General features: G+C 26.3%; 1 protein-coding gene across 1 annotated transcript in view; it reads right to left on the reverse strand.

Annotated features, from left to right (window-relative positions):
* Positions 1 to 1,391: 1,391 nt before the first annotated feature.
* LOC117180639 overlaps positions 1,392 to 17,967 on the reverse strand; it is an 88,595-nt gene continuing 72,019 nt past the window's right edge. The window contains exon 4 of the mRNA XM_033373128.1: positions 1,392 to 1,486. Coding sequence (XP_033229019.1) covers positions 1,392 to 1,486 — 95 coding nt within the window. The remainder of the gene's footprint in view (positions 1,487 to 17,967) is intronic.

Here is a 17,967-nt window from a genome sequence, read left to right on the forward strand (position 1 = left end):
AACTTTAGGCTCCTGGAAAAGTTTCTCAGGTCTTTAGAAAACTTGTATCCTCTGCATTTATTAATGCCGAGGGAATATGGCTAACACGTGAACGAGACTTTGAATTGAGTACTGAATCACTTTGAAAAATTCAGGCGATAACGAGAAGCGAGCCAGCTGATGTTTTAATTGAATTTCAATTTTAAATTTTCCCGGCTCTCAACGGTTGAAAGGTTTTGCAGGTTTCCACTGATAATGGCCACGTGCTGGCTTTGAAAATGGAATTAATGCCAGTGTCGTTCTCAAAGAATACGAAGCGATTCGACTGCAAATTCCCTGTAATTGGCTACGAGAAAACTGGGGGAATTGCTGTTTCTGAAGATGGAGAAACATAACTTAAATAAATAAAGTTTTCGTCTTATAGCCCTTGATGAAACTTTCGCAACTTTCTTAGAATGGGAAGTGCTTTCTTAGTTCTAAAGAGGCTAGTATTTTGTCATGCGTTCTGATTTTATTTCTATTTAAACTTGTTCTTTAGAAACTGCACGACACAGTTCGTTTTGATAATTTAATTGAGGAAAAACAAAACATTGGGGAGATGACGAGTTTTCAAACAAGAAAGACGACCTATTTAATATAAAACACGACTTTTCAATTCAGAAGAGCGTTCATTTTTTAACAAGATCAAAATAATGAAAAAACAATTACTGACATCGGTCGCTGAATAAGCGGAGCGTTATAAATGAATAAAAAAAAATTTGCACGACTGTTTGTTATGTGTGATCCACAGACTTAGTCTTCATAATGGAAATTCAGAATTCGCATAAAGAACCACATTTTGCACGTCCTCTCGTTCTGATTCATCCACATGCTATTACTTCAGTGGATAGATGCAGCCTTTCTCACAAATAACATAGAATTTACTTAAATAAGAAATTAATTACTTTTAATTAAACCATAATTAGATTTTATATAAGCTTTGAAATAACAAAAACATTTGTTCGGATATCGTTTTCAGGATAAACAGAGTGTTATGAATTAATTATTGAAAACAATTGAATTTTGAACGTCAGTTCTTTCTCTGTCATCCATAGGAAAAAACTTGATTATTAATCAGAGACTTCCTTAGGCAATTGAATATTTCAACTAAACAGCCACATTTTGAACGTCCGTTTGTTCTATGCCATCCACAGGCGAATACTTCATTGGGTAGATGGCGACTGTGCTTAACGATGGCACAGAACAAGTTAAATCAAAATTTAATTAATTGATCAATTTCCAATAAACCAAAAATAGATTGTATATATATATATATATATATATATTTATTTATATATATTTATATATTCAAAACATTGTTTTCTGACAACTTTTGCAGGATAAACAGTTTTTTATGAATTAATTAATAAAAACTACAAATTTTGAGCATCCTTTCGTTCTGTGTTATCCACAGGCGAATACTTCATTCCGTAGACAAAGACTTTGCCTACAGATTGCATAGAACTAGCTGGATCAGAATTAAAGTAATTAATTAATTTTAGTTAAATCAAAATTTGTTTGTATATAAGTTTTAAGATAACCAAAAACATTTTCTTTGGCATATTTTGCAGGATGAACAGAGTGTTATGAATTAATTAATAAAAAATACCAATTTCTGAAAGTCCGTTCGTTCTGTGTAATCCACAGGCGAATACTTCACTGGGTAGACAAAGACTTTGCCTACAGATAGCACACAACTAGTTAAATCAGAATTTAATTAATTGATTTATTTTAAATAAGCCAAGAATGTTTTGTATATAAGTTTTAAAATATCAAAAACATTTTTTCTGACATCTTTTGCAGGATAAACAGAGTGTTATGTATGAATTAAAAAAAACTACCAAATTTTGAACATTCGTTAATTCTGTGTCATCCACAGGAGAAAGCTTTATTATTAGGCAAAGACTTGATTAGGCAAGAGCAGAATTCGCCTAAGAAATCAGATTCTGAACCTCCCTTCATTCTGTGTCATCCGCAGGCGAATAATTCATTTTATAGATGCAGACTTATAGTTCGTATATAAGTTTTAAAATATCGAAAACATTTTTCGGACATTTTTTGCACGATAAAAAGAGTGTTATGAATTAATGAATCAAAAATACAAAATTTTGAACGTCCGTTCGTTCTGTGTCATCCACAGGCGAATAGTTCATTGCATAGACAAAGGCTTTAACTACAGATTGCATAGAACTAGCTGAATCAGAATTAAATTAATTAATTAATTTTAATTAAACCAAAATTTTTTTGTATATAATTTTTAAAATAAACAAAAACGTTTGTTCTGGTATATTATGCAGGGTGAACAGATTGTTATGTATATATTATTAAAAACAAAATTTTTCAACTCCCGTTCATTCTGTGTCATCCAGAGGCGAAAAGTTCATTATTAGACGAAGACTTAATTAGAAAAGTCAAGATTTCACTTAGGCAATCACATTCTAAACCTCCCTTCGTTTTGTGTCATCGCAGGCAGATACTTCATATTGTAGATGCAGATTTTGTCTACAGATTGCATAGAACTAGCTGAATCAAAATTAAATTAATTCATTATTTTTATTAAACAAAAATTAGTTTATATATAAGTTTTAAAATACCAAAAACATTTTTTCTGACATCGCTCAAAGGGTGAAAAGAGCCTAATAAATTAATTATTGAAAACAACCAAATTTGGAACGTCTGTTCATTCTATGTCATCCATAGGCGAAAACTTCATTTTTAGGCGAAGACTTCATAAGGCAAGCGAAGACTTCTACCAAACAATCACATTTCAAACGTTCATTCATTCTGTGTCATCGACAGGCGACTACTTTATTTTGTAGATGAAAACTTCGTGTACTGTTAGCATAGAACAAGATAAATAATAATTCAATAAATTAATTAATTTTTATCAAACCCAAATTAGTTTGTATATAAGTTTCAAAATATCTAACATATGTTTTCGGACATCGCGTGCAGGATACACAGAGTCAAATGAATTAATTAATACAAACAACTGAATTTTGAACGTCCGTTCATTCCGTGTCATCCATAGGCGAAAACTTCATCATTAGACAAAGGCTTCATTAGGCAAGAGAAGTCATCACCTAAACAACCATATTATAAAAGTTCGTTCATTCCGTGTCAACCACAGGCGAATACTTATTCGCGTAGGCGAAGACTTTGCCTACAGAAGCACAGAACTAGTTAAATCAGAATTAAATTAAGTGATTAATTTTAAATAAACCAAGAATAGTTTGTATATAAGTTTTAAAATAACCAAAACATTTTTTCTGACATCTTTTGCAGGGTAAACAGAGTGCTATGAATTGATTTATAAAAATTACAAAATTTTGAACTTCCGTTCGTTCTGTGTCATCCACAGGCGAATATTTCATTGCGTAAGCGAAGACTTCATAAGGAAAGCGCAGACTTTGCGTAAACATCCAAATTTTGAACGTTCGTTCGTTCAGTGTGATCCATAGGCGAAGACTTATTACTAGGCGAAGATTTCGCCTCTGGATTACACTGACCCAGTTAAAGTAGAACAATGTTGAATGAAATGAAATTAATTATTTAATACTAATAAAATTAAAATTAATTTCATGTTTAAGTTATAAAATAATACAAATAAAAACCTCTTCTTCAGACACTTTTCCTGAAAAACTACATTTTAAACGTCCATTCGTTATGTATCATCCATAGGCGAATACTGCAGTGGGTATAACAATAGTTTTTCTTTGAACAGCATAGGCATAGTTAAATAAGAATTAAATTAAATTAATCAATTAGATAATGATTTTTATTAAATAAAAATTAGTTTGTACATGAGTTGAAAAAAGTTATAAACAATACATTTTCCGACTTTGCTTGCAGTAAGAACAGAACATTATAAATAAATTCATGAAAATAACTACATTTTGAATGATTGTTCGTTCTGTATTATTAATAGGCGAAGACTCCGCCCAAGAATGGCACAACCGAACCGACGTTCAGAATGTGCTTGTTTTTATTAATTAATTTATAATGCTGTGTTTTTTGTGCAAGCGGGGTGAGACAAAATGTTGTTTTAATTACTTTACAACTTATGTACAAAACAAATTTTAATTTCGTTAACAAATTATTTATCTTTTCTCGAAAAATTTTTACTTGGAGAAGCTCAATTTTCACGATTCTCTTTATTAATCACACATGTTATATTGCTCACTATTTTCCATAATCAAAAAAACTACCACAATTCTTATTAGTACTACCCCGGTCGAAATAAATTATTACAGATTATCAAATTGAAGAAAATAGTTGCATTTCTTGCTGAATAGCTGAAATTTTGACCTACAATGATGAATTTTTAACGAAGAAATATAATTTTATACTAAAACATCGATTTTTAACAAAATACACGAATTTTCAAACAAACATTCGAATTCTCAACTAAAAAGGATAAGTTTTCAAATGAAAATTAAACCATTCAATTTGCAGTTTTAAACAACTAATTTTTCACAAAGAAACATTATCAACCAGTTGAATTAAATAAAACAGTTGACTTTTTAATCAAATGTACTAGGGCTAAAAAGGTTTTTAAACAAATTTGACTTTAAAACCGGAAAATAATAATTTTTAACAGGAAAGCTATACCTTTGAAGAAGGAATATGAATTTTCAACGATATAGTTAAATTTTCAACTGAATTAGATAAATTTTTAAACATAATGTTCTGTTAAATTGTTATTTTAAAATCTTATTTATGTCAAAAAAGAAGAATTTTAATCCAGTTGAGTTTAGCTATAAATATGAAAGAATTTTTAACTAATTAGTTTAACTCTCAAACAAACGTAGCGATTTTCAACAAAGAAAATTAATTTTTGATCCAAATGGATTGATTTTCGTTCAAATATTTTAATTTTCAACTTATAGAAAAATGTCCATAGAAAATGGAGAGCTTCATTTTCAGATAAAACAATTAACTTAAAAAACCACAACTTTTCATCAGAATAGTTGTAAATTTCAAATTATTGTTTAATTTTTGAACAAAAATTAAATTTATCATTCAAGTCTTTGAAATAAATTGAGAAAAAAGAAACTTTTTTAACAAAATTTTTAAATCGTTAACCAATAACTTATTAATTTTCAACGAAGGATTTCATTGAATCTATGATTATTCTGAAGGATTTACAGAATGTAAAATATTCAGACAAATGTTAACAGATTCCAAAGAATTTAAAGAGATTAACAAAATTTCAAGGCGCTTCTCAAAATTTATAAGATTTTATTAAATCTCCAAGAATTTAAAAGTTCCGAGAGATTTAGAAGATTTCTACTTATGAATTTTCAAGCTAAAAATGAGACAAAAATAGGTAAATTTCATTTGAAAAAATTAACTAACAAAAAATCATTTTTAATCAAATAAAATTTGGTTAATAGTCAAATGTTCAACTCGAGAAATGAATTTTTAACTAAAATGATAAAGCTTCTAAAAAAGAAACGATTTTTCAAATCAATAGAAAAAAAATCAAATGGTTGCAATTTCAAGACAAGAATTTTCAATCTTCAACCCGAAAAGATGACTTTTTAACAAAATAGTAGAATTAGCAATAACATAAATAAATTTGAAATCTATGCATAAAATTTATAAGGAAAAAAGATGAATTCTTAACCAACAATGGTTTAATTATTTTATTGGAATTTCATTAATTCAAGTCGCATTTGGAAAAAAGAGAAACGGGGAAAAGAATGTAAGCTGTAAGATAAATAAATTAAAATTTAATTAATTTATAGAATAAAGAATTAGAGTTTGAATGAACATTAAGGTTCCTTTTAATACTTGTTAAGCAATAGTTTAGAGAACTGGAAATTTTTTTAAAAATGAAGAAATTTTAGATTGATCGCTTTTTAAATTTCGAATATACCTTTTTAATTTCCGGCTACTGAAAAAATCATAAAATTTTCCACCTTTAACAGTAAATAATTAAAGTTATTAACAAATTTCACTTTTTTCAAACTTATTTCACTAAGTATTTATAATTGATTTTAGCCGTTTTTCTTTGTATCAAATTAAATTAATGTTCATATTTTAAGTTTATATTCTATTTTCAATTAAAAGTTATTCGTTTTTTGTGAAAACTGATTTTCGTTTTGCCTCATTCTGTTGCAAAATTTGATTTAATTCGTTTAATTTAATTTGTTTTCTGAAGTTCGGTTTTTGTTAAACTCTTAAAAAAGTCATTTTCCGGAAAACATACGAGATATGAAAAAATGTATAGAAAAAAATTTTAGCTCAAGAAGACCTACAAATTTTCTTCAAAATAATTATTTGATAAGACACAATTTTTAATTTATACTTACCTAAGATGTACTGAGATATCAGAAGAATATGTATTGCTCACCTAAAACAGAAAAAATGGCCATCAGAATACATGATTTTCATTTTATTTTCCATTTTCCAGTAAAAATATGCTAGGTACAATAAAATGTTTAAAAAAATCATTAATCTCAACAATATATGCAAATTTCCCTCGAACTTTTTTTTTAAAACGCGTTATTTTTGTTTTAATTAAGAAAAATGATATTGAGGGTAAAAATTAATTATTTTGCGGTGCAACTATGCGAGTCACATGTAAGAAAAAATGTTAGACATTCAAATTTTTGCATCCAAAATGATCCAAAATTGTTCAAAAAAATTTTTCTTATAAGAAGCTTTGTTTTGTTTTAATCGTGAAAAATGTAATTAACAAAAAAAATTCCTTCTTGCGTCAAAACTATGCGAGATACAAACAATTTAACCTAACAAAATTGTTTATAATAAGACTCATCTTTTTTGTTGAAAATGCAAATATTTTGTGAAAAAAGTAATCTGTTTTGGTTGAAAATTCATCTTCTTGTTTCTTTTTGCGGTCTGAAATAAATTTTTTTAAGTGCAAATTCAACTTATTCCATACTAGTTTAAAATTCTTATATTCATTTGAGAGTTAATTTATTATCTTTAAAGTTATTTTTCTTGTTAAGAAATATTATTCTTATCTAAAAATGTAACTATTCGATTTTTGGTTAAAGATTTACATTTTTAATTAACAATTGATCTTTTCCACTTAAAAATTTGGCTATAAATTAACATTTTTTTAAAATTTAATATTTTCAATAATTATGTAGAAAATTCAAATGTTTAATTGAAAATTACCTTTTCTGTTGGAAAAATCAGATTTTTGGTTAAAAATTTTATTTTAAAAAATTAGTCGTTTTTAATGTAAAATTAATGATTTTTTTTTATTTCAAAGCTTATACTTAAATTTTTTCAATTTAATTATTTGATTGAAAGTGGATCTTCCTCGAAAGAAAATCAAGTGTCTTGTTAAAAATTCAATTTTTTTGAGTTAAAAATACACATTTTTTCTGAAAAATGTGCCTTGTTTTATGGGAAACTTAACTACATGCTGTTTGCTTCCAATTATAAATTTTTTGTGGAGGGTCAAGTGTCTTCGAAAAGAAAATTAATTTTCTATAAAATTACACATTTTTGGATGAAGATGCGAATGCTTTTTGCTAAATTTATATTTATTTAAATTAAAAATCCAACCATTTTTGACCTAAATTCCTTTTTCTGAGCTGAAAATTAAACTATATTGTAAACAATGAAATTATTTTATTAAAAATTAAAGTATTTTTTAAAGAAATGATATTTTTTAACCGAGAAAATAATATAAGAATATAATATTTCAATCGTCTTTGTTTCAAATTCAACTTAAAACTTAAGTATTTTGTTGAAAATTTAATTATTTCAATGAAAATCCATCTATTCCGTTGCATACATTTTTTGGTAAAAAATACAACTTTCTGGATTAAAAATTAACTCTTTTGTTGAAAAATCAAATTTAAAAAAAAAACTTATTTTTTAAAAAGTGTACTGTTTTGTAAAACGTTCAAACGTTTAGCTTGAAAACTCAAGTATTTTGTAAAAATTTAATTACCTAATCAAAAATTAATCTTTTCTACTGCACACAATTTTTGGTAAAGAACATCGTATTTCTTGATTAAAATTTAACTCCTTTGTTCAAAAATCAAATGTGTTTAAAAAAACTTCTCCTTTTGACTTAAAAATTAAAATGTAAGGTTGAAAATTCAACAATTATTATTTATTAAATTTATTTTCCACCTTTCCCCTATTTTTGTAAAAAATAAATTTTTTAAATCCTAAAATAAAGTAATTTTGTAGAAAAATCTAAAGTGTGAACTACGACATTGAAAGTGATTTGATAAATATTTCGGCTTTGTACGAAGAACAACCAAGTTTATCCAAAAAGACGAATTTTTCATGTAGACAAAAAAAATTCAACCAAATCGTTGAACTTTCCAGTAAAAAAAGGCCAATTTCCAACAGCGGAAATGATTTTCCTGGAGATTGGTTGAATTTTTAAATCAAAGAGACAAATTTTCCACAAAATAGGTACATTTTTAACCATAAGTATTAGTTATAAACTAAAAACACGAATCACAAATAATAAAAATTTTTTTTTATTTTTTCGACGTCTAGCCAAGTAAGTGAATTTTTAACTCAAAGAGATAAATTCTTAAGAAAAAATATATATCTTTCAAATTTAAAATTGAAAGCAGCTGAATTTATCCAAAAAAGATAAATTTTTAACTAAAATGTCCAAATTTCAAATAAAAGCAGTGTTCTTAGTCAAAAGTGAGATAAAATTTTAAGCAAACCGTAGAATTTCCAAGTCAAAAAGAGGAATGCTCAAACAGAAAGTTAAATGTTCAACAACAAAATGTAAGTAGTAAACCTCAGTTATTGTCGGACATACCTCTGTTCCCATCGTACGCGCTCGAAGTAACTTGATGTCCAACTTTTTTTTACAACTACTAACGATTTGGTAACAACTTCAATAATTTGAATTGTCATCGTTTTTGTTAAAAATACAATATTTTGAATAAAATAACTTTTGCTTTCGTTGAAGATTAAACTATTCTGTTAAAAATTCATATTTTTCCAATTCATCTGTTTTTTCATATGTAAAGAAACTATCTTTTCTTAGATAAAATATAAAATATAATAGTTTTTGTTGAGAATTGATATTTTTCCATTGAAAATTTAACTACAGACTTTTTAACGGATTTCCACGTTTCGAGACCCCCTGAATCCGAAAATCAGGTTTTCACGATGGCGTCTGTCTGTCTGTCCGTCCGTCCGTAAACACGATAACTCTCGAAAAAATTAACGACTCAAATTCATCTTTAGCACACTTTTTTAAGATCCTAAAAGAAAGGACAAGTTCGTGAACCAGCCATTTTTGATAAACATTCAAAAAGTGAGCGCATTTTGAAAATTTTTGAGAGCACTTTCTTCAGAATTTGAAAGTTCTATGTACGGATTTTTTTTTTTGAAAGCTCTACAAGATTATCATAACCAATTTTTGGATTTTCTTCAAAAATCGAAAATTCAAATTTTGATTGCACAAAAAATAATGGAAAATAAAAAATTCCATTTTGTGGACAAAGTATGTAGGATACGAAAAAAGATGAATTAACAAAAATGGTTATCCCAAAAAAGATCTCCAATTTCGTTGAGAATCACTTCTTGATAGGATGCGTACTTTTTGTTTTAATTGTGAAAAATAATGTCAAAAAAAATAAAATAAAAAAAAATGTGTGGAAAAACGACGAAAGTTACGGGAAAAATGTTTGTTTTCAAATTGGTGTGCTTTTTTGCAATTTATCTTTTTTGCTACAAAATCAATCTTTTTGATTACAAACTTAACCATTTGATTAAGCATTTGTCTATTTCGTTGAGAATTCTTCTTTTTTAGTAAAAAATTAATATTCTAAGTTAGAAATTAAAATATTTGATTAAAAATCTAACTCTTTATAAAAAGCTTTTTTAGTTCTTGTTGAGGATTTAACTATTCTGTAGAAAATTCTTGTTTTTTTTTCAAACTTGCATCTTTTTTCGGCTGAACGATTATATTTTTGTTAAAAATTCACCTTTCAAGTCAAAACCTTCAAGTAACATTTTTAATAGAAAAGTCATTGTTTTGGCTTAAGAATTTTAAACTTTCACGGAAAATTTAACTGTTGGGTTAAAAATGAAACTACTTTGGCATGAATTAATTTTTGGTCACATTTTTTTTAACTAATAATTTAACTATGTGTTTGAAAATTCAACCATTTGTGACAAAATAAACTAATTTTTTCTGAAAATCCATATTTTTTAGTTTCAGAATCTAATAATTTGGTGGAAATTTTTGTAATTTATTGAAAATCTATTTTTTTAATAAGAAATTATTCTCATTCATTGAAAATTGAACAATTCGTTTCGAAATTTAACAATTTTTATAAATGTATCTTTTTTGCTACAAGGTCAATCTGTTTTATCGTAAATTCAGCTATTTAATAAAAAATTTGTATAATCCGTTGAGAATTCTCCTTTTTTAGTATAATATTAATCCTTTTGGCTAATAATTAAATAAATTGGTTAAATATCTAACTTTTTAGAGAAAGCTCTTCTCTTTGGAATAAAAGTTTAACATTTTGGATGATATTTTTTTTCTTTTATGATAAGAAAATCTTTTTTACTTAAAAATTCAACCCTTCTCCAAAATTTCTGTTACAGTTAGAAAAAATTGGTCTATTTCTTTAAAAACGTATTTTTTTGACTGAAAATGCAACCATTTTTAATCAAATACATTTTTTTTGTATTGACAATTTTTCGATCGGGCGTAAAATTGGACTGTTTTTTGCAAATTAACTTTTTCTTTAAATATAAATTGCTATTCTAAAAGCCATCGTTTTGGCTTAAGAATTTGAGAATTTAATGGGAAATTCGTCTGTTTGGTTAAAAATTATACTACTTTGTGAAAAATTAATTAATTTAACTAATAATTTGATTGTTTGGTTTAAATTTCAACTATTTGATTTGAAATAAACCACTTTGTGCGAAAAATTCATATTTTTTAGTTTTAAAATTTAACAATTTGTTTGATAATTTGACGATTTGTTTCCACATTTATGTACTTTGTTAAAATTTGTCTTTTTTTTATAAAAAATCAATCTTATTGATTGGAAGTTAAACCATTTGATTACAAATTTGTATATCACGTTGAGAATTCTCCTTTTTTAGTAATCATGAATCTTTTTGGCTAGAAAAAAAATTCCTTGGTTAAAAATCTAGCTCAATAGAAAAAGTTATTTTTTTGGCATAAGAGTTTAACAATTTAGTTAAATTTTTTTCTTTTTGATAACAAAATCTTTGTTTCTTCACAATTCAGCTCTTGTTGAAAAATTCTTCTACGGTTTGAAAAAATTAGTCTGTTTCTTCAAAAACATAATTTGTTGAATAAGCATGCTGCAACTATCCATTTTACTATTCTGTAAAAAATTCTTGTTTTTTTTTTGTTACACTTAACTATTTTTTATTTCAATGTTACACATATTTTTCGGCTCAAATGTTACATTTTTTCTCAAAAATTCACCCTTTTAGGTCAAAAGCTGACAACAATTTTTTGAAATATTAACTTACTTCGTCAGAGATTCATAATTTCGGTTTCAAATTAAGCTAGATTATTGAAAAATTCAAACTTTGGTTGTAAATAAACAATTTGTATTGAAAATTTAACTATAGGGTTGAAACTTCTACTATTATGTTGCAAATTAACTTTTTTAAATTTAAATTTGCATTATAATGTTATCGTTTTGGCTTAAGAATTTTATACTTTCATACAAATTTCGATTGTTTGGTTACAAATGAAACAAATTAGTGGAAAATTTTTTTTTCGCATTTTTTTAACATAATAATAATTTAACTATTTGGTTAAAAATTGAAACATTTGTTTTGTGCTAAAAAATGATATTTTTTCGTTTCAATATTTAACAATTTGGTTCAAAATTTGTGTAATTTATTGAAAATCGATCTTTTTTTAAAGAAAAGCAATCTTGTTGTTTGGAAATTGATCTACTTGGTTCCGAATTTGTGTATCTTGTTGAAATCTTCTTTAGTAAAAGTTACACTATTTGTTTAATACTTTAACAATTTCAAAATAAAAAAATGATTTTCCTATTATTTCCGTATTTTTGTGAAAAATCGGTGACCCAATTGGTTTTGTGACCCTATACCTCTAGAATTAAATTCACTCACCAAATGATTTGAACCCTAAAATTAAATTCTTTAGTAGGAACGTAAAAAGCGTAAAGTGCCACATCAAAAATGAGTTAAAACGACTTAAGCTGGGAGAATGCACGACATTGTTTGTCCTCAAGTCTGAAAATTTTCAAAGAGTATCTGACCCGAGAACTGTGAAGTCAGAGGAGGGAGGGTCGATGGGAAGCCAAAACTTTAGCTGCAGGTTGATTCACGAATGGTAGTAATGATATTTCAGCGAACAATAGTGTCGCTATTTCCCTAATGCAATTCGCTACTTAAATATTTTAATAAAATTCAACCCCTACAGTCCTGTTCCTGGACCCCATTCTCTCATTTCTCTCCACTTGTGCTTCTCTCTCTCTCTCTCTCTCTCTCTCTGAGACACGTCTATTCCTATTTTTCTTTCCTTCTTCCTCAACTCTGTTCTCTCTGTTTCTGGGACGTCTTTTATACGGAAATTCAACCAAGCTACCCCTTGCTGGTTGTAAGTAGAGTTCCATACCCAGTTTCCTACTTTCATGCTAATGTTTGTCCGCCTCCGAGTCAGGTTTTGGGTTCCACCGTTCTTTTAAAGAGAGTCCTTTCTTGTATTTCAATCCTTTTTTGTATGTGACTATCCTTTTTGAATGCGACTCCTCTTTCAGATTTAAAAAATTGTTCTGCCTAAGGAAAATTGGAAACATATTCATATCGATGGAAACCATTTTTTTAGGCCTTAAAAAAGTATATTAACCCTTTTCGAGGACAAAGGAATTGGACCAGGGTACAATTAAAAGTTTAAATTAGGTTGGTCCAAAAATGCATGGAAAATTTTTTTGCATGCTAGAGGGGAAAAATGTAAGATGATAGTATGGGAGCCTGTAGTGAACTATCGAGCGAAGAATTTCATGTATCAGACATATGGGTTTGACACTCCTAACAGACCCCCAGGAGTACGTGAAAACTAACCTTAAAACTAAAAAGGTCAAATCTTCATGAAATGAACCTTTTGAATACTGTATTCTCATCCTTTTTCTATTTAAAATTATTACTATTGGTCTTGTGGAATATTTATTATCATTGTTTAATTAATTTTTGATTATTTAAACACACTGTATTTGTTTAAATAATCTTTGTTCGAAAATTCGTTTTTCCCCTAAAAATTATTACTATTAGTCTAGTGGAATATTTATTAACGTTGTTTAATTAAAGAATTTGATGAAAATTATTATAAAAAAAAATTTTCAAACAAATGGAATTTGTCATTAAAAATTAATGAACCAATATTTATAATTTTCCCACTAGATCCACAGTGATAATTTTTATTAAGAAACAATTTTAAACAAAATTATTTCAACAGATTCTATTTGTTTGAATAATTAAAAGTTAATTAACCAAAGATAATAAATATTCCACTAGATCAGTCTCAATAATTTTTATTGAAAAAAGAGCAGAATACAATGTTCAAAAAGTCGATTTCATGAAAAATTGACATTTTTTGTTTTAAGCGTAGTTTTCAGGTTCTCGTGGGGGTGTGTTAGGGTTGTTAAACCCATACATCTGATACATTAGATTCTTTATTGGATAATTCTCTACAAACCCCTTTACTTTCCCGTCACATTTTTTTCAAAACCTAACGAATTATTGCAAAAACTCAAAAAAGTGATTTTCCCCTTGCCTTTACATGGAAAACTTTAATTCAAAACCATTATCTGTCAAAATAAAAAAATAGGGAATTTCTGTTTTTGGATTTGGAATGAAATGGGGGAATCGTTGCCCTATACAAAAAAGCGTTTTTGAGCTACCCTACTGAATATGGTTTAAGGGGTTCGAGGCATCGCTGAATTTAATTTTCCATTAGTTTTGCAGAATTACATTGTTTAAAAAATTTGATTAAACAAATTATTGCAAACGTCAGTTTTTTGCAAAATAAATTGATAAGCAAAATTTAAAGTTACTATTAATTTGGAAAAATTAATTTGTTAAAAAGAGTATTGCAAAATTAGGTATTTTTACAAAATTAGTTGACACTCAGAATTCAAATTTGCTATTAGTTTTGCTACCTAATTTAGAATATGTTCCCTTTATTATTAATAGTCGGTTTATGACAAAATATATTTCAATAGTAAAACTACTTTTCCAGACGTATTTTTTTTTTGTAGAAACGGTTTTCGGTATTTATTTTGAACAAAAAACACAATCTTGCAAAAATTTGTTTAAACAAATTAATTTGGTAAAAATAATCACAAATTTGAATTCTTTGCATTCAAAAACTTTTTAGTCAATATATGCCATACCGGTATTTTTGTTCATATTCTTATGGTCGTCATAAGATTTATTCATATCGCAAAATTAATTATTTATTAGTTTTTTTGAAACAATATATATTTTTATAATTGAAACTACTATATCAGGCGAATTTTTCCTCCGTAGCATTCAATTCTGGTATAAATTTCGCAAAAAACCTTAATTTGGAATAATTATTTTAAATAAATTATTTGAACAAATTCATTTTGCAAAATTAATGGTCAATTTAAATTCAGCGATGCGAGCCATATAAATAAATTTTCAATAAAGAAAATTAGTATTTCGCCAAAAATTATTAACTTTTCAATAAATTATATAAAATTTCCACTAAGGAGTTGAATTTTTAAACTAAAAAAAATAATTTTTAACACGAAATAGTTCGGTCGTCACCAAACAGTTGAGAATTTAACCAAACAGATAAATTTTCAAGCTCATAGGAAAATTTTCAGATAAAAAAAATAAATTTTTACCCCCAAAAAAGTTTAAAGTTACGTAATTCAACTTTCAATCAAGATGTTAGATTATCTAGAGTACTGTTAAATTTGTGGGCTGAAAATATTAATTTTCTATTTGACTTCATTTTTTACCAAAAATTTAACTGTTAACCTATCAGTTAAATTTTCAACCAAACAGTAATTTAACAAAAAGTATAATAATTTAAATTTGAACCGAGTGGGTTGTTTAATTCTATATAAAAAACTGTCGATTTATTAAAAATAGAAGTTTCTACAAAATAGTTAAATATCTCAATCGAAACAGATTCATTTTCAACAAAACAGGTGAATTTTTAATTGAAAAAATATTATTTTATTTAATAAATAAAAAAGTATTTTCAATCAAAAAATTTTAATTTGTACGCCAAAAAGAATTTTTCTGTAGAAAAGTTCCATTTTCAAACTAATAATTTAATTTTTAACGAAAAAGATTAATTTTCTACTCAAAAATGTGAATATTTTATCAAGAATATCAATTTTACATAAAAAAGATCAATTTTAACAAAATACATAATTGTGTAACCACATAGTGGAATTTTTCAACAAATAATTAAATTTACAACCAACAAGAATAATTTTATACCAAAAAAGATTAACTTTTCAATAAATTATACCAATTTTCCACCAAATAGTTGAATCTTTGAACTAAAGAAAATACATGTTTAACATAAGAGGATTTATTTTAAACCAAAAAGTTAAATTTTTAACCAAATATAATATTAAGTTAAAAAAATTAATTTAAAAAAAGTAAGGATTTTCAATAAAGTACTTTGATTCTCAACCGAACAGTAGAATTTTTTAATTAAAACGATATTTTATTTAAAAGAGGAAAAATATATTTACTCCAAAAGGCTACATTTTTCTGCCAAAAAGCTTTCTACATGAAGTAGGATTTTCAACCGAATAATTTAATTCTTAAACAAAAAGATAAATTTTTACTGAAAGAGAACAAATTTTCAATATATTGCATACATTTTTAACCACACGGTAGAGTTGAGTTAAATTTTTCATCAAGTAGTTAAATCTTCTGTTAAAATTATTGAGTTTTGAAAAAGCCTTAATTTTCTTTAAAGTAGATCAATTTTCTACCAAGCAATTTTACCCATGAAGATACATTTTCACTTAAAATGGTGTATATTCAACACAAAAAATTAATTTTTAAGAAAGCAGTCCCGGTTTTAATGAGCGATTTCACTTTTCAACCTAAAAATTCGATTTCTCAACATAAAATGTAATAGTTTACATTTTAAACGAAAAATTTGTGCAATTTAAAATTAAACACTGTAGAATTAAACGAAAAAATAAGAATTTTCACAAAATAGTTAAATATAGCAATAAAAAAAGGTTCATTTAAAAAAAAAGAGTTGTATTTCAAGTCGAAAAGATGAGATTGCTACAAAAACATACAAGATTTTAACAAGAGTTAATTATTTAACTAAGAAAGATTTTTCATTCAATTAGAAAAAAATCGTTTGTTAATCCAAGAAAAGAGTTTTTCACGAAAAAGGTTAGCATTTTTAGCTAATCAGTAAAATTACTATACAAGAAAAAGAATTTTTTACTGAAAAGACGATCTGTAAACAAACTGTATACATTTTTAATCATATAGTTGGATTTTTGTACCGAGATAAAAATTTTTAACTCAAGGTGGAATAGTTAAGTTTTAAGCTAAACAAATAATTATACAATATCAAAAATTAATTTTTTTCGGAACAGTTTAATTTTCTACAAAAATTTTTTAATTGTTAATAGGAAAATATGATTATTCCGAAAGGTATTTGTATGCTTAATAAAAATGTCAATCTATAAGAAACAGTTAAATTTTTAACTAACTAGTTTAATTTTTAGGTAAAAAATGTATTCTAAACCAAAAAAGTGAACTTGTTACAAAATTGTTCAACTTCTATTTAATAAGTTGAATTTTTAAGGTAACCATGTGAAATCTCAGCAAAGAAAATAATTGAAAAAAACGGTTGTATTTTCAAATAAAAAATCAGTATATTCTACTACAAAAAATTCTTTTTAACAAAATACATACGTTTTTACCAAACATTAAAATTTGCAACATTGAAACATTTTAATTTTTAACCTAGAGGATAATTTTTTATCAAAAAGTCGAAATTTTAATAAAATACATGATTTTTCAATCAAACGGTTGTATTTTTAACAAAAAAAAAGATAAGTTTTGTACAAATTGTTAAATATTGAAGCCAAAATAAAGAATTTACAACAAAGCAGTTGAATGTGTAACCAAAATAATGACTTTGAACAACATTGTTGAATTCTCATGAAAATAATTGAATTTTCAACCTAATAAAAAAAAGTATATGAATTCTTAAACAAAAGTTTAGTAGTAGATTTTTCAATGGAGAAGAATGAGCTTATAACTAAAACTGGAAATTTCTCTTAAAAAATAATTTGCCAGACTAACATTTTGGCCCGTGAAGAAATTCTAAAATTGTACATCTGTGTAACTAAATACTTATTGTTGTTAACGAATTTTATTTTTAAGTAAATAAATTTATAGAGAAACACCATAGGTACTTGTTTATTATTTATTATTATTTTTTGAATTTATGATTATTGAAGTTAGTAATAATACTCACATTGACAGGTACTACTAATATCATTACGTAAATTTCTAGTAATACTGTTATGATTAAAATGCTTTAAGTGATTCTTGCACAGCTACTTGCTTTCGATTAAAATTTTAAAAGCGTATAATTTAGTTTTATGTATTTGAGTTGAAATAAATAATAATATGGTATCGCTTTGTGGGAAGCAAACCGCTTCTGACCCATAGCCTCGCTCATTCCCCTGACACCTGAGAGACAGCCTGCGGTTCAGTAGTAGAACGTAGTTGTGGTCGGACACACGTATCTCTCCAACGTCCGCGCTCGAGTAACTTAACACCTAACTTGCTTTCCTCTTACTACTAACCTGTCTTATTTTATGTCACCAATAATATTGAATCTTTAACAAGAAAACTAATTTTTAAATTAAAAATTTATTTTGAATAAAAATAGATCAATCACAAGGAACAATGTAATTATTGCAATTA

Source organism: Belonocnema kinseyi, chromosome 9, assembly GCF_010883055.1.
Source record: "Belonocnema kinseyi isolate 2016_QV_RU_SX_M_011 chromosome 9, B_treatae_v1, whole genome shotgun sequence".
Taxonomy (NCBI): domain Eukaryota; kingdom Metazoa; phylum Arthropoda; class Insecta; order Hymenoptera; family Cynipidae; genus Belonocnema; species Belonocnema kinseyi.